Source organism: Odontesthes bonariensis, chromosome 18 (genome assembly GCF_027942865.1).
Source record: "Odontesthes bonariensis isolate fOdoBon6 chromosome 18, fOdoBon6.hap1, whole genome shotgun sequence".
Classification (NCBI taxonomy): domain Eukaryota; kingdom Metazoa; phylum Chordata; class Actinopteri; order Atheriniformes; family Atherinopsidae; genus Odontesthes; species Odontesthes bonariensis.
In genome coordinates, this window is record NC_134523.1 from 16,704,191 (window position 1) to 16,722,556 (window position 18,366).

The 18,366-nt window shown below is 40.0% G+C and overlaps 1 protein-coding gene across 1 annotated transcript; it reads right to left on the minus strand.

The window, feature by feature from the left end:
* Positions 1 to 3,720: 3,720 nt before the first annotated feature.
* Positions 3,721 to 5,033, minus strand: dpm3 (dolichyl-phosphate mannosyltransferase subunit 3, regulatory). The gene is made up of 2 exons (XM_075449573.1): positions 4,984 to 5,033; positions 3,721 to 4,730 (listed from the first exon to the last, which is right to left on the minus strand). The coding sequence occupies exon 2, from the start codon at positions 4,720 to 4,722 to the stop codon at positions 4,444 to 4,446; it is 279 nt and encodes a 92-aa protein (XP_075305688.1). The 5' UTR covers positions 4,723 to 4,730; positions 4,984 to 5,033; the 3' UTR covers positions 3,721 to 4,443.
* Positions 5,034 to 18,366: the final 13,333 nt, after the last annotated feature.

Consider the following 18,366-nt stretch of genomic DNA (forward strand, 5'->3'; position numbering starts at 1 on the left):
CTTTTTTCAGCCATGTTCACATGAATTTTATGCAGTGATGATGCACTGCATTTTCGGAATAAAGAGTATTTAAATGTTTCAGCATGCCTCCAACAGCCTTTCTTCCCTTTTGCTGGCTTAGCATTTTGAAATATTAGATGGCAGCAGGGTCAAATGAGGCTGATGGGTAGGAAACACCTTGGCTATACAGAATAAGCTGGAACCTCTGGGCCAATCAGGGCACACTTTGGCCCTCCGCCATCGTTGGCGGTCGAGGTGTGGTCTCCTTTTCCCGAAAAGTCCTGTCAAACACTGTCCCCACTGCCAGGGTCAGCTGTCTTGTTCCAGCTCATGCTTTGGTTTCCTGTCTGCATCACTTTCCGCTTTTTAACCAGTTTTCTTAATTTCCATGCTTTTCATTCTCCTCATCTGTACCTAACTTCTGATTGAACTCTTCCCCATGTTGATGAATATCATGTCACATTTGCCATTTCTGTGTGGAATACTACAAATCGCTATTCCTTTCAGCTCTGGGCCACGATAACTACCTCCTTCCTTTCTGTCCGTCTCAAGATGGGTTTGAGGTTTTGCTGTGAAACGTGTGGGTGGGGAAAAAAAGGGTTTTTTTCGGTGCACAAAAACGATAACCTATCATTTTTACTCTTGGTTCTCAGCCCGTCAAGATGGATTTGCTCCCAGCAGTGTCACTGAGTGTCTCGAGGTCTCAGTGGGGCCTTGCTGCGGGCACAAAACTAAGGCCTGCCCCTCTCAATGTCCAAATCCCATTTAAGTTTCCTCCTATTTTTCATCTCTTCTCCCAATTTAACCTCTCACCTTGCCGCTTTGGAGGAGAGAACATTCTGTTTGTTAGCGCCTTCTGTTTCTCATCAACCTCAGTTTCAGTTTAGAAAGTTGAGTGTTGCCTGTTGTTGCTTTTTGTCAGATTGTTATACTTTTTATTTCATTATATTCAGTGGGAAAAAGATGTGGACTGGAGGCAGGTCTGTGAAGCACCTGGACTATTTAACTGTGGAGTCATACTGTCGTAATACATTTAGCATCAAGCAAGGACTTCCCTGAAAAAGACTGAAAAAGGCAGCGTACATCACTAGGCATTAACGCTGCCTTCACAGATGTCCTAGTTACCCATTCCATGTTTGACTATGACACTATCACAAATGCTGGATTTGGAACTGTGTTCTGATAAAAAGCTGGATGTCCTTCTCTACTTCAGCCTGGAGGTCGCAGCAGATTTCCCAGAGGGTGTTTCTGGGTCTCCAATTTTTTCTCTCTCTTTGAATGGCTGATATTTAACTTCAAATTGCAAATGCAGTGACAAACTGACAAGTCAGCGACAATGGCTTGAGGGAGCGTTCCTGAGCCAACACAGTGATTTAAACTACAGAATCGTTTCTGTTTTTAAAGCTGTGCTGTCTGAACGCCGAGAGGTCACAACCACTCAATATTGGTTTTCAGTCCTGTCCCTTGAGCGCAGAGATTTATCTGGACTTATCTGTAGAGATTTAGATCTATTTTCTTAATCTTTTAATAATATTGCGTATCATAGATGATGTTGATCCGTCTTTAGTATTGAAAGCCTCAGCTTCTCTGGTATGCTCTTTTTTCATACCCAATCATGTTCGTGACATGTTGTCAATCAACCTGAATGTTTGTTAGATGTTTTGAAGGTATTTTGAAGCATTACAAAACCTCTCCAACTATGTTTTGCTCCTACCCAATTTCTAAAAATGCGTTGCTCGCTTCAAACTCAAAATGAGAATTTGTTTTCCAAGAGACACAAACAATTTTGATTTTTCTGGTATGATTTGGTATGCAGTCATAGTCCTATTTTCAATTAAATATATGGTTTAATTGATTAAAAAGTTATTAGATTCGGCTTCTCGTCAGATTTTACGCAGCATTCTAACCTTTCAGAATAGAGTTGTATTTCAGAGCGAACGGAGAGCTAAAAATGAACTGCTACAGTGAGTGATATAATGAACGAAGGGCTGCGTGAAGGCTTGATTCTCACAGCTGAAAAGGAAATCTTATTACTGCCAGGAAAATAAAAATATCTGAAGAATTATTGGGACCCTAAACCTTAACTTACAAATGCCATGTTTAAACCCATTTTAGTCCTGGAAGAAAAAAATAGAGAAGTAGCAATGTGGTACCTGAGGCAATGCCCCAACAGTCTTTTTTTTCCCCAACGGAATGTATAATCATGTCCTAACTTTGGTGTCCTATCACTTTTTACATTTTTGACATTTGTTTTGATTTCCCTGGAAGCATTGGTCTTCCATCCATATAATATGCCGGCAGTGCAGTTGGGTGATTTACCAGAATTGTTGACCAAAAATGAAGCATGCAGGTGCTGGGATCTTTTTGTTCAATCGCATCGCATTAAAGCTTTGAGATTGAACTTTGCCTCAAAAGTGTTTAAACCAGAGACAGAGGATAATCATGTCTCAATTTAACTCCTGTTCCTTCCCGTGATCTGACAGCTGGAGAGCTTAGGTAAAAATTCAAGGCCTGTTTCTGCAGCTTTGCTGAAATGATGCTCCCTGCAAACGGTTCTCACAATGACAAAGCTGGATCTTTAAGAAGTCAGTTGGAATGCAGAGGCAGCTCTCTGCTGCTTTCTCACAAGAGGAGCCAAACCTTCCACCTCCAAGAGTCAAGTCCGAGCGAAAAGACTACCAAATTACTGTTCAGTCAATATTATGGATTTTGCCCAGTGCTTTGTCGTACTGTACTCTAATCAGGTGCATCCTCTCTTGTGAATACTGCCACTCATCAACTGTGGCTGCCTTATGTTTGCTGCTTATGAAAAGCAGAGTTTTAATGAAGAGGGAAAGCTTTCAGAAGCTTTCATAAACGTCTCTGTCTCTGCATCAGATTACATCCTCTTTGCCTTGCTGTTATGAAACTGCTCAAGTCTGAGACGGAGATTATGTATTGTACATTTGCAATAAGTGACTTTTTTTTTTTAAAGGCAGCAAATCCCTGCATTATTACACCTGCCCTGTTTATAGGTCTAAAATAATGTTTGTCTTTGTCTGGTAGTCTGCAGAAGAAAAGACTGAGCAGATGAATGTCTTCAAAATTAGATTAAAGGGGGGAGGGAGGACAAAGAAAAGCAACTAACTACCTTATATGCGGCGACGAGTGAGAACATATCTGCCCACCAAGGGAAGCCTTTGGTGTAATTGCCAAATTAGAAGATTTTCTGATAAATAACCAGTTGCCTTTCATCTAGTCTGCTCTAGCAACAGCTTGCATGGATTCATGGGGGGTAACGTTGCAAAGCACAATGGGGCTGCAGCCAAACAGCACAGCGAGGCAAAGCTAGCACACGGAGCTGCCAACTTTTATGCATTTGCTCAGAAGTTATGGGAGCTTTTGAAGCTCTATAATGATGCCTTTAGCAAGGGTAGGCTTTGTTTATACACAGCAGGGACTCCGTGAAAATGAGGCTTTTAAGGTTCACACAAAGAAAAACTGTAGCTTCCATTTTCTGATTTCTGGATCAAATGTCTGCAAGGGCAGAAAAAGGAAGTGCTGTATCATGGATATTTCAAACTGTTAACTTCAACATGGGACAAAGTAGGTCTGTGTGTTACTCAGGTGTACGTATTAAGTAGGTTGATATAAAGCCCTGAGGTTCTGTGGGTTTTGCCTGAAAAGAAATGCACCTTGGCCTGGGCCTATCTGAACCACTAACCTACAAACAGCCATCCGTTTAGAAAATAAATTCAATTTAATACATTCTCAACAATAGCTGTATGGGAAGAAGTCTGATTCTGAACAGTGGAATGTAAACTTCTTTACAGATAAAATCCAAGTCTATGTGTACTGACAAGCCACCATCTTCAGATACACACAACAAGGTCCACCCTGTGCAGCACAGTTTTAGAGCTGAGGCAGAATGAAAACATCTGACAATTCCTAGTGGAAATATTTCAAGTTATACAATTACAGCGTGACTTTTAGGTAACATTTGTTTGCATTTCAGTGAAGAGCAGCTGGTAACAGATGATGAATTAGCAAGACAGTGACATGAAAGTCAGAGCTGCCAACGCTGCCTGTTGAGATCTACCCGTTTTTTTTTGGGGGGGGGGTTTAGATAAGCTACTCAGTTAAACCATGTTAAACCGTGTTGACTGGAAAATTAAGTGATTCAGTTAATTTAACATGACAGGGTTTTTCATATATCAATAATTCACAAAAACATCCTTTAAGCCATTAATTCCCCATATTCTACAACACTACATCTGTCTGACTGTGAATGGTCACTGTGATTTATGTTCAGAACACATCCGCTGGAAAAAGTAAGGATGCTGTCACTTCAGAGTTCAAATTCATCCACCACCAACTGTTTTTGAGTAACTAACATCACAAGTGTAGACTCTGAGTTGTGTGTGGGATGCCAAATCTCAAAGACTTCTCGTCCTTTTAAATGTTCTACATCTTCAAGCCTTTCTTCCTTAAATCCTCTTTAGCTTCTTTTATCTGCTCCCGGAGCTCTTTCGCTGCCTCTTCACAGTCATTGAAGGTGGCCACCCGGTATCCCACCGTGGCCAGGGAGTAGCAGCCAAATGACACCAGCAGGTAGAAAGGCATCGGCCAGGCAACCTCTTTGTACGTCCGCGGAAGGCTGAGGTCCAACAGGTCGAAGGTGACCAAAGCCCAAACTGCGCCCAGCAGCGATACGCAGAACAGCCACTGCATAAGTTTCGTCATGATTAAAGCTGGTGAGTTTCAGAAAGAAATGACAGAGAGACAAACCGTTTAAGAACCGTTCACTCACATAGCTTGGCGTTAGCACAGCGAAGTAACAACGTGTTAGTTCTCTAGCTAAAACACACAAGGAAGACAAACGGTAATGGGGAATTTTTCAGAATACACCAGTTGTACAAAGGCCTTTAACTACATGGAACTGCTTATTAGTTTAAACAACGTTTCAGTCAATAAATATTTTCGACAAAATAATCCGATGTTTACCTCTCAAAAGCCACCTCAGCTATGCGCATACCAATGACGTCACGGACCCTGTGGCAGGATGGGAAATGTAGTTGTTGTTACGCTGATGTAAAATCACGAATCATTCAAGTCAATTCTTTGTCATACTGTTTTTTGATACTTTTTTACGTTATTTGCATGCGTTTAGGAAGAACTTGAACATTTTTAAATCCAATCAATTGGATACCAAAAGTCATCGATTTGATTTTTCATTGTATTCTTCTTTTTCTTTTTCCTTCTTTTTACAATTTTGGATGTGAATCTTGCACTGTAATTCAGTGGGTTTCCATGTATTGTATGTGTCATTTCACGCTACGAAATAACGACTAAAGGAGCAAAAATCCTTTTTGCAAATAAGGAAATAAATAGATACATAGATCAATAGGAAATTTAAGGATTAATAAAGCAATAAATACATGTCTCAATATACAAGAAAAAAAAGAATAATAATTCAAAAAGTATTATTATACTAAAATATTTGCCTTTAGTTGATTTAAATTAATAACAATATATGAGATTATGCTTAATTATTTTGGTTTTGTAATCTGTCATCACATTTCCACTTTAATTATTAACTGATCTGCTCTATTATCTTTAACTTTGATTTTAACTTTAGTTCTATTTATTTATTATTAATGCTTGTGGTACCCCTAAGACTCTATCATTATTTATTTGTTTGTACACTCTTTATATAATAGTCACTATAGTCACTTGGAGTGAAAAGACAGCTATTCTGAGACTTCTCAGAAGATCTCTATGTTGTTGCTGTGCTTGTTTTTCATTGAAAAATTTGTTTCCCAATGTATTAAGAGCATAGAGAGAAAACAATTTGATTCAACGGAGTCTTTCATGAGGCCACCCAATCGAGCTTTTATCATACACCTCTAACCTCCTGTATATCAAAATTAGATTCCATTAGAACACACTAAATGCAATCCATGAATGCTAATTTTTTTTTTCTGAAGTGAATAATCCAACAACAATTTAATTAGGGGCCACAGAGGTCTCATTGGTATTTGATCTCAGGCTCTCCCTCAGTGCTGTGGGCCACGCCTGTTAATTCAGGGCTGTGAACTGGGTAGGTGAAGAGGGCACAGATCCCTCCAGGGTGAGATCAGGAGTGGGAGGAAATGTAAACATTATTCACTGCACTTGAGAGAGGGATACACTAAACAGCCAATGAGAAATAAACATCATTCTTTGGGTAAAATGGAGAGTTATTCTTAGGACGGTGATGCTTATATTTGTCTGCATTTGTGCTAATAGTGTGAGTGAAGATCTGCGCGTCTGCTGGTAAGGTGGAGTCTGCTTCTTCTGTTTATGAAGACTGTAGACTACAAGACTGGTCGTTAGTTTGTGTGCTGTGTAAAGTTTTGGAATAAGAAATCAACAATTATCTTTGCATGCATTGCAAAACAGTTCTGATATACAATCTCAGTCCATGTTTATTTCTTGACATTATCTTGCAAGGAGCAACAGCACAAGTAGACACAGTTGATTACTTTCATTACATCACCAAGCTTTCAGTGATCTAATCATTTATGGTGGTCCAACAAGATTTTTTTATAGCAGCAATATGTTGCACTTGTCATTCAACCATGAAGGTAGGAAAAAGAAAAAAGAAAATCAAAGAGCCTTTGCTGTGATAAAACCTTGAGAATAATGCCCCTTTTCCACCGAACATTTTTGTAACAGTACGGCTCTACACGGTACGACTCTACCCTGATTGGGAGCTTTTCCATCGCGGGTTGAAGGTGGGACCCGTTACGATTTTTAGTACCGGCTAGTACCTGCTTCAGAGGTGGGTCTAGTCGGTACTAGCCGATACTAAAACGTCACGTGATCAGTGCTGTCCACTGATTGGTCAGGTGAAATTACGTCATACACGCGACGAAGCTCGGGGAGCTTTAAATAATCACCCGCCGTGTATGAAAACACACCTGCGAGAGCAACAGAGAATAAACAGAATTGCAAAGATGGAAGACCAGAGAAGGAAAGCCAACCCATGGACCATGAGCGAGGTGCAGACCTTTCTGTGTGTGGTGGCCGAGGACCGCATACAGAAGGAACTGGACGGAGCAACACGAAATGAGAAGGGGTTCCAGGATATAGCCAAGCTGATGGCTAACCATGGCTATCACCGGAATTCTCAGCAGTGCCGAGACAAGCTGAAGAGTGATTACCGGCAGGTAAAGGACCACAACAGCCGGAGTGGGTCAAACCGAAAGACATGGAAGTGGTTCGACCAAATGGACGGCATTTACGGTCACCGCCCGGCGAACCGGGGCAAGGAGAGTGGCGTGGATACGGCGACGTCTTTGTTGGAGGCGATGGTAAATGGTAAGTGTTGTTCTTATCCCCTTGGTGCAACGCTTATATCTTAACAAATGCATGTTTTATATCGTAACAAATACATGTTCAGCAGAGGTGGAAAGTAACGAATTACATTACTCGCGTTACTGTAATTGAGTAGCTTTTTTGTGTACTTGTACTTTTTTAACTACTTTTTAAAATGTGTAATTTTACTCTTACTTAAGTACATTTTCTTTCAAGTAATGTACTTCGGTACATTTTACAGCACAAGCGTTACTGAGTAAAAAAAAATTTGCGTTCTGGTAATGAATTATTATGGGATGCAAATACTGAACGTTGTGCCCCTGCGCCGGTATGGCTCTAGAATTCTAGCCTACTATAAAGAGTGTTGGCGCGTGCGAACTGTCACTCACTCAGACGAGGATGGCAGAGTCAGACATGGAGGCGGACAATGGAAATACGGAGAGCAGTTCTTCTGACCTAGTGCACCCCTGGCCCTATCTGAGTAAGATGTTTAGCTTCACGGAAAAACGGGGTGATAGTTATGTTATGGAGTGCACACTATGTGTACCAAAGAAGTCCAAAATTTCGGCTTACAAGAATTCGACATCTAATCTGCGTAAGCACGTTGAGGTAAGTCATGTTTCTCGTTCCCTTTCCATGTTTAAACTGACAAGGCTAGGAGTCCTAGCCATGTCCCGAAAACTGTGTATGATACTGCTAATATAATATTGAATTAGCAACCTGTTGTTGGCACTGTAACGGCAATTAGCTATGCCAACTAATGTGCTTATTCAGCTGGCTAATAGTATGAGCACGTCCGCTTGCTAACCTGCCGTTATCCGTCTTACCCACTGACCTCGAGAACTATTGGTCCTACCACATATACGTCCATCAGGCCAGAAAGAATATTAAACAAAACAAATAAGCCCAATGTTTGAATTGATAACCGCAGATATGTAAACTGTCAGGGGTAGCCAATGACGATTTTCGGTGCTGAAACCAACTGTCTTTGTAGCAGTGACATTGGGCTTATCATGTGTTCACGAACGATTGGTGCAAACAGGCAAGCAAGGAGATTTCGGCGCCACAGTTGACTTTCACATTTCTTGTATAATGCTTTGTAAAGTCAGGGCAGTGTAGAAGGCATGGCAATCTGTGTAGTGGGTCATATTTCGAGGCTGTATTGGGCGAGGAGGGGAAAATACATAGACATTTCCCTATTGCATTCGGCAACAGATTTGAGCTGAAGCAAATGACTGAGGTGATCCTGCGACAGTTAGCCACTCCACTCAGCCATTTGGCATCCGTTACACACAGCAGCACACTGATGATTAGCTAGTGCTAGACATGTCGCTAGTTACTTGCGTCTAGCTTACACCGCCACTCACTCATGGAGCGTGCATTACCGTTCCCGCGGGTTTAACTGTCATTTGAAAAGTGAGACTGTCATTGCTGCCAGACCGGACGAACGGTTCTGCCTAAGTGGAAGACCTACATATCTTTCCATTAGTATCTTCAAAATGAATTAAGCAGACCTCTACATCTGTTAAAAGTTAAATGTTCTTTTATTAGATCATTTTGTCAACCAAGACACATTTTATTGTCATCATTGAGATGACAGTTCATCTTGTTTGTAGGTTCATTATTGTACTTAATGTGTTTTTGTGACCAAATTTTTTCATTCAGATGCACAAGATATATTGTGTGCAGAAAACATGTTTATGAATATAATAGTTAAAATGCTAAGTATTTAATGAAGGTAATGATATGTAAGGGTTTTGATTCCTGACCCACCAGGTTGGTGGTGGAAGTATTTAATTAATGCTCTCGACCATCCTCCCCCATGACTGAGGTACCCTGAGCATGGTACCGTCTCACTGCACTGCTGCCTTGGGGCGCCATTTGGGGCTGCCCCCTTGCATGGGTGAGGTATAAATGCAATTTTGTTGTGTGCAGTGAACACTGTGTGCTGTGTCACAATGACAATGGGAATTTGCCAGGTGGGCTTTCGATGTCCCATGTGGGCTTCACAGTAGAGGCAGAAAACACAGATTGTGAAAAAGTAACTTTTTACTTTTACTCAAAGTACATTTTAAATTATTTACTTTTTACTTTTACTTGAGTAGATTTTTTGACTGGTAAATATACTTGTACTTGAGTACAATTTCAACAGAGTAACAGTATTTGTACTTGAGTAAAATATTTTTGTACTCTTTCCACCTCTGATGTTCAGTCTTTACTTGTGTAAAAAGTTACACAGGTGTCTCATGTAAGTTGTTCTGAGTGAGCTAGCAAACAACGCTGTTTTGGAAGGCTAGCACAGTGTCTCACCTATGCGGTTACGTGTATGCGTTTCGTATGTTCACTTTTTTTTTTTTCCCTCAAGACTCGGTTTGTGCAACCGATCCAATCCAATTTTATTTATAAAGCACTTTACAACAACATCAGTTGACCAAAGTGCTGTACAAAAAAAATAAAAACAAAGAAATTTAAAAGAATAAAATACAAGAATAAATCAAAAGGGGGGGGGGGGTTATAGGGCTGTAGCAGCTCAGAGAGGTAGGCTGGTGCGAGACCATTGAGGGATTTAAAAGTAAATAAAATAATTTTAAAACTGATCCTAAAATGTATGGGCAGCCAGTGAAGTGAAGCTAAAATGGGGGAAATATGCTCATATTTACGTGTGCCAGTTAAAATACGTGCGGCAGCATTTTGCACCATCTGAAGACGGGCGATGGAGGACCCACTACCGATGAGTGTTCGGTTGCTGAGGTCAGTGAAGATCCTCCAATCCCGCAGGCTTCAGAACCGACACTGGCATCGCAATCTGCAGCTGAGGCAACAGCTGCTATCTGCATTCCACCGGCACTGGCGTTGACGCCTGTATAGACGACAACTGCTGTTTACTTTTGTACTGTCTTTTTTAATAAAGAGTTTGGTTTAACTAAACAATATGAATTGTCAACTGCATTACACATTATACTCCATCGTTGTGTTTCCTTTTGACTAACCGCAGCGTGACACTTTGTAGTCACCTGAAACCGACGTCACGTTAGTGGTGACCGGGCCGACTCCGCCCACTTCCAGGTCACGGTTTGTGTGGAAAAGGAAATGGTACTGGTGCCGTGTAGTGTCGCGCTATATCCAACCGAGTAGAGTAGGGCTAACTCGGCGGTGGAAAAGGGGCATTAGAGTACCAAGGGTCAGCTTCAACAAGCAAAATATGCATCCATAACTAAATTGGACAGAATACAACAGCAAGTTCAGAAAGACAACAGAATTTCCCAAAACATACCAACAAAATGAAAACATGACAGGATTTGTTTTATAAAACTAGATTAAAAGATCAAAAAACAGCACAACAGATTATGTAATAATGTTTCTAAAAGTGCAGCAACAAATCCACAAACATGTTTCACAAAACTAAAATGTGACAGTTCCACAAGAAGGAAAACACCAACACATAGAAAAAAAACGATATTTCCCCAAAAAACAACATTTCACAAAACATAACAATAAATTGGAAACACTTCACAAAGTACAAAAGCAACCCTTAAAACACCATAAACACCTACACACTCACAAACTTTGAAGTATGTTTTATTTTCTGTGTTGTTGGGATTTCCGAAGCTTTGCTTTCTTATTTGTTTTTGTGAAATAATCCCAACTTCCAAATCTCATCAGCACATGGTCCATCGACCAAACACAAATAAACAGTTGTGTAAAAGACGGAAAACAGTTTAAACAGTTGTGAGAGCAGAAGATGTATAGCAATTTTTTTTTCTTTAGTTTATTTACCTAATCTATCTTTAAATCAGTTTCTTTATGATCCTATACTTGATGTCTCACTGTGTAACCGGAAAAGACTGAATGTGTTCAGCATAGGGCCATCTTTGCTACACTTAATTAGATGTGATATGATACATAACAGCCTGTCAAGGTCAGGTTACTCCGTTGCATTGACACAATAAACTAATTCCAGGTGGGATTGTCCATGACACATGGCATCGTTACAGACATCGTAAGAGTGTGCTGCGTCCTGCCTGGAATGCATTGCTATGAGCAGCAGTGTGAGCGCGTGTGACGCTCAGTGGGAACGTTCAAACTGGCTTTTCTCAGTGTATCTCCCTGCCAGCTCCTGTTCCGTTCCAGTTCTCAGGAAACCTGTGCTCCAGCCGAGAAGGCCTGGCAGACACACCACAACAGCCTGCGAGCGGGAGGGGCAAGGAAACTGAGAAAATGAGACGAAGACTTGGAGAGAAAGGCAAAGAGGGACATGCAGAGTAACACAAAACAGGAGGCAGAGATGTGGAGGACCAGAGCTAATTTAAAAAAAAGAAGAAAAAAAGAATTGGGGGGTGTCATGATCATGACTGATAGGACAAGAGAGGGAAAGCTGAGAGGAGCAGGAATGAGAAGGAGTGGTGACCAAATATGTGGATGAAAGAGGAGAGGGCAACAGGGGAATGACGGGAGGGGGAGCAGACGGGGTAGAGGTATAGACGGGGGGGGGGGGGATCAGGGGATTTGCAGGTGCAGCTTGAACAACAGATGACCTTAATGGTGCATTAAATCCAGCCGTTTCTTCGTTTAATTTTTTTGTAACACCCCCCCAACACCTTCAGCTGCAAGGCAAAGCTGCGAGCTCCACCTTGATTCCCACAACATGGACGGAAAATAGGGAGACAGAAGAAACCAGCAGTGTAGGTAGCGGCAGTGAAGCCAGAGTTTGGCAGAAACACAGCGATGGTAGAGGAGATACATGATCCTCAAGAGCAGGAATAGGTATGACTGTGTGATTCCAGGCAAAGAGAAGAGATAAGAGGCTTAGATAAAACAGGAAAGGTGGGAATGGAGAGTTATGTTAACTCTATCTCTCTGGCTTTGTCAATATTAGTAAAGTGAAAGGGCCTGATAAGAATGTGGACTACTTAAGAGCTATATAGGGATCAAGATTTAGCTAGATAATAATTGTGTAATACCTCAAGTGTGTGAAGCAAGAACTCATGAAGCATGAGGAGAAAGAGAGGGCGCACTGTGAAAACGCTACGTAAGATAACAATAGAGGTCGGACTCAAAAACAGGAACCCTCTGTTTCCTGAGCTGGAGCCCAAAGCTGTGTGTTGTGTTGTCATTAGATGTGAGTTTAGATGTGTGTAGAGAAAGGAAAGAGTGACTTTAAGTCTATCATCATATCCACAGTCCAGACAGGGATACTGCTGGTGGAAGAGTGAGAAACAATATGTATCTGAGTTGAGTCAAGAGGATGTGGGAAAAAATGTTGATATCTTTCAGGTTAAGGTCTGTGGCTCCAGCTCAAATTCACCAAGCTAAATACCATTCTGCAAACTCCTAGACTTCGTCAACCTTTGTATTAGACATAAAATATGAGGCATATGCAACTATTTCAATTGAATATTTCACAAGAATTCTTTTAATACCCCACAGGTATGATTCATTTTTTTTCATTCAGTGAGGTGCAGAACATATTGAATTTCGTGTAGTACACTTAGGCAGGTCTTTCTGGAACTGTACTAAACTGGTTCAAAACGTACTCCGAGAACAGGAAGTACTTTGAGTCAATAGGTAACTTTACATCTGAGCAGACATCCCATGTGGAGTTCCCCAAGGTTCCATCCTGGGACCTCTTCTGTTTAACATCTACATGCTCCCACTAGCACAGATTATAAAAAACAACAAAATAAACTACCATAGCTATGCAGATGACACGCAGATATATATCACAATGTCACCAAGAGACCGAGGCCCTGTACAGGCTCTTGGTAAATGCATTGAAGAGATTAATGGTTGGATGTGCCACAACTTTCTCCAGCTAAACAAAAACAAAACTCAGGTAATTGTCTTTGGAGCCAAAGAGAAACGATTACAGGTCATCACAGAGCTTCAATCTATACACCTAGAAACTACCAACCAGGCCAGAATTCTGGGTGTAGTGATGGATTCAGACCTAAATTTGGAAAAACACATTAAGGCAATAACAAAGTCAGCCTACTATCACCTTAAGAATATATCAAGGTTAAAAGATCTGATGTCTCAGCAGGACCTGGAAAAACTAGTCCATGTATTCATCTTTTTGTAGGCTTGATTACTGTAACAGCATCTTTACAGGTCTACCTAAGATGTCAGTTAGAAAACTGCTGCTCATTCAGAACTCTGCTGCTCGAGTCCTCACTAAGACCAAAAAAGTCGAGCACATCAGTCCAGCTCTGAGGTCTTTACACTGGCTGCCTGTCCATCAGAGGATAGACTTTGAAGTTCTGATGCTGGTCTATAAAGCTCTGAATGGTCTAGGACCAGAATACATCAGTGACCTCCTGACCCAGTATGAACCTTCCAGACCCCTCAGATCATCTGGATCTGTTTTTTATCAGTTCCCAGAGTCAGAACCAGACATGGAGAAGCTGCATTCAGCTTCTATGCTCCACATGTCTGGAACAAACTCCCAGAAAGCCTCGGATCAGCTGAAACACTCAGTGTATTTAAGTCCAGGTTGAAGAAACACCTATTTTCAGTTGCATTGGAATAAAACTCCAAATCTGAAGCTTGAGTTTCAAAACTTAATCATATTTTAACTACTGATTTTAACTGATTTTATCTATTGTCCTCGAAGAAACGAGGGTGGATCGTGGACGACCTCCTCCTCCTCGTTATTTGACTATTCCTCTAGTTTTAAATACTCGTAGAACAAGTCCGATTAAGAGTAAGGGTAGAAGTTTATCTAACCTAATTACTATAGAAGTTAAATCAGAGAGTCTTAGTACAGAAAGGCCAGAAGAGAGTTTCAGGATGGCTCTTTTAAATGTTAGAGCTCTACTTAAGAAGAGTTTTATTATTAATGACCTTATATGTGAGCGAGAGATAGATTTTATGTTTATGACAGAAACCTGGCTCGACTCAAATGGGGCTTCTTCTCTTATTGAAACTGCTCCAAACTGTTATAACTTTCTTCACTCTGTGAGAGAAAGTAGGAAAGGGGGTGGCTTAGCAACTATATTCAAAAATTGTTTTAACAGTAAAACTGTATCTTTTGATAGTTTCCAATCATTTGAATATTTAGCAATCATATTGAAAGGTCAAGAGTCAGTCCTTCTGCTGACTGTTTACAGACCTCCAAAATATTCACCCACATTCCTCCCAGAATTCTCAGAATTACTGTCTATCTGTGTTACTCAGTATGATAAAATTCTTCTTATTGGTGATTTTAATTTTCACATAGATGATGTTTCGGATAAAAAAGCTCGGGATTTTATGCAAATTGTAGAAACATTTAATTTTAATCAGTATGTTACTAACCCCACACACAACAGAGGACATACTTTAGATCTAGTGATGTCAAGAAATCTGCACTTAGACATTGATGAAATTTTAGATGTTGCAGTCTCAGATCACAATTGTGTATTTTTTACAGTATCACCATTTAAACAAGAGAACTAAAACTAACAATTTAAAAAGGAAACGGTACCTCAAGGCATCAACTGCTAATGATTTCACTAACATTTTAAATAATACACCAATTCGCTATGAGGACCTTGATGTAAATAAAATGGTCAACTTTTTTAACACAAAAACAAGATCAGTTCTAGATTTAGTTGCTCCAGAAAAAGAAAAAAGGATCTCTTTGACTAAGAAAACACCATGGAAAACTGAACAACTTCAACAACTAAAAAGAAAGTGTTGTAGAGCAGAGAGGGTGTATAGAAAAACAAAACTTAATGTACACTATGACATTTTCAAAAATTGCATAGAAGTGTACAATAAGACCATGCGAACACAGAGGCAGTTACATCTCTCAAAAATTATAGATGAGAATAGTAACAATTCAAAATTTTTATTTTTAACCATAGACCGCCTTTTAAATCCCACAACCACGAAAGATTGGCTATTAGAGGCATCGCCAAGCAAGTGTGAATTATTTGCACAATTTTTTAATGATAAAATCTATAATATTAGATCAAGTCTGATGAGCTCAAAACCTGAAACTCTGATAGTCCTTCAATCACAATCTGTAATGCAGGATTTCAGAAAGATCTCTCTCTCAGAACTGCGTAAAATAATAACTCAGCTAAGTTCTGCGACCTGTACTTTAGATCCAATACCAACCTTTTTCTTTAAACAGATTCTAGAAAGTGTTATTCATAATGTTTTAGATATCATAAACTGTTCCTTAGATACAGGCACTGTACCAGATTCCCTCAAGGTTGCTGTAGTTAAACCCTTACTGAAAAAACACAACCTTGACTCATCAGTTTTAAATAATTTCAGACCCATCTCAAATTTACCATTCCTTAGTAAAATCCTAGAAAAAGTCGTGTTTGCACAAGTAAATGAATTTTTAAAAAATAATGAGGTGTTTGATAAATTCCAATCAGGTTTCAGATCAGGTCACAGCACTGAAACAGCTCTGGTCAGAAAAGTAAATGATCTCAGAGTTAATGCGGATAGAAACCAGGTATCTGTCCTCCTTCTCTTAGATCTCAGTGCAGCTTTTGACACGGTAGACCTCGACATTCTTATAGATCAACTTGAAAATTGGGTAGGCCTTTCGGGAACAGTCCTACAGTGGTTGAAATCGTATCTTAGAGGCAGAAAGTTCTTTATTAGTCTGGCCGAGCATAGATCCAATGTTTATGATATAAATTATGGTGTCCCTCAAGGTTCAGTACTGGGTCCTCTACTGTTCTCTCTTTATATGCTACCATTAGTACACATTATTAAAAAACATGGAGTCAGTTATCATAGCTATGCAGATGACACGCAACTCTATATCTCTGTTGAGCAAAATGATACAAGTGCTCTAGACAAACTAACATCCTGCTTGAACAGCATCACTAACTGGATGAATAGAAACTTCCTAAAATTGAATGAAGAAAAAACAGAAATTCTTATAATTGGCAACCTAGCAGATAAATCAAAGGTTTTGAACCAACTTGGAAATTTTTCTATACAAGTGAAGGATGAAATTAGAAATCTGGGTGTAATTCTAGACTCCAAATTAACTTTTAAACCTCACATTGGAAATGTTACAAGAACAGCATTCTATCACTTACGAAATATTACACGGGTTAGACCATTCCTCAAACAGAAGGATGCTGAGAAACTAATCCATGCTTTTGTTTTCTCACGACTTGACTACTGTAATGCGCTATTTACTGGGCTCCCAAAATCTACGACTGACAGATTACAGCTTGTTCAGAATGCTGCTGCTAGAATCCTAACCCGCACTAAAAAGAGAGAACACATCACACCTGTTCTGGCTTCACTACACTGGCTCCCTGTTTCTTTTAGAATAGATTTTAAAATTCTTATTGGTTTTTAAATCTCTGAATAGATTAGCACCTCCGTACATTTCGGAACTACTCACGGAGTATGTTTCGGGTCGAGCTCTGAGATCATCAGGTGCTACTTTATTAAGTGTTCCTAGGATGAAATATAAAAAGACGGGTGAAGCTGCTTTCTGTTTTTATGCACCAAAAATCTGGAACTTTTTACCAGTGCACATTCGTCGGTCAACAGATATTACAAACTTTAAAAAGCAGCTAAAAACACATCTATACACCCTCGCCTTCTACTAGTTTTATGGATTTTATTATTATTATTATTACTATTTGTATATTGCATTTGATGTTTCTCTATTTGATCTTATTTGTTAAGCACTTTGAGCTACATTTTATGTATGAAAGGTGCTATATAAATAAATTTATTATTATTATTATTATTTCTTTCTTTTTTGTTTAAATTTTAAATCGTGCTTTTTATTTCTACTGTTTTAAAGCACTTTGAATCACCTTGTTGTTGAATTGTGCTATACAAATAAACTTGCTTTGCCTTATATCTATCATTAGGAATTTAGGAATGAATGAGATTAACCTTGAGAAAACTTGAAAAGACTTTTTGAAGCCAAAGCATGAAGAAAATATGTCTCAAAAGTTCTTATGTTTGCTGTATTTGCTACCAATGTTGATGTGCTAAAAACACACTGATTGTGCCTTTCGCGCTACACAAACATCACATCAGATGTAATTATCACTTCAACATATGACATTACTTCAACTAGCACAACAATAGCAAACATCAGTACCATGCAAAATACAGAGAAACTGATGTCAAGCAAAACTCATTACAGTGAAGGTACTCCAGACTGACACAGCAGCTAAATGTTTTCCCACAAAGCTCAATCTTTAGGTGGGAATCTTTAGTTCAATGCATTTTCCTAAAATTAGTTAGAATCATAATCAATTATCCATCCATCCATTTTCTATAGCCGCTGAATCCGTCGGTCGGGTCACGGGGGGGCTGGAGCCTATCCCAGCGGTCATCGGGCGAGAGGTGGAGTACACCCTGGACAGGTTGCCAGTCCATCACAGGCCCACACAGAGACAAACGACCACACACACACTCACACTCACTCCTAAGGACAATTTTAGAGACACCAATTAACCTAACATGAATGTTTTTGGACAGTGGGAGGAAGCAGGAGTACCCGGAGAGAACCCACGCATACACAGGGAGAACATGCAAACTCCACACAGAAAGGCCCCAGCTGGGAGTTGAACCTGGAACCTTCTTGCTGTGAGGTGATGGTGCTAACCACCACACCACCGTGCAGCCCTCATAATCAATTTATCAATTAAAATAAAAATGAAATGTTCTGTCCAAAGACACAACAAGTGAGAAAAATAAGTGGACATTGAAAGGAAAAAGGTACTAACGCTATAAATACAGCACTGCTTTGGTGCTTGAGCTCCAGTTATCTTTTGTGCGTCCAACTTGAAATGGCACCTGCCTCTTGGATGTCACTTTGCACCTTGACAGATCCTACTGAGTGAAGCTAAGTTTCTAGATGACTTTGCGAGTTTAAGAAGAGCCCCCACAAACAGCTGAGATGACCATTAATCAGTGGAGATGAATCAGGATGGAAAAGCCTGTGATACTTCTCATCAGGGGTTCTGAAAGTTTTGACACTCTTGAGCACACAGCTGATAAATATCCTTGAGCCAAGATCATTTCGTGACAGCCAGAGTCAGTCTT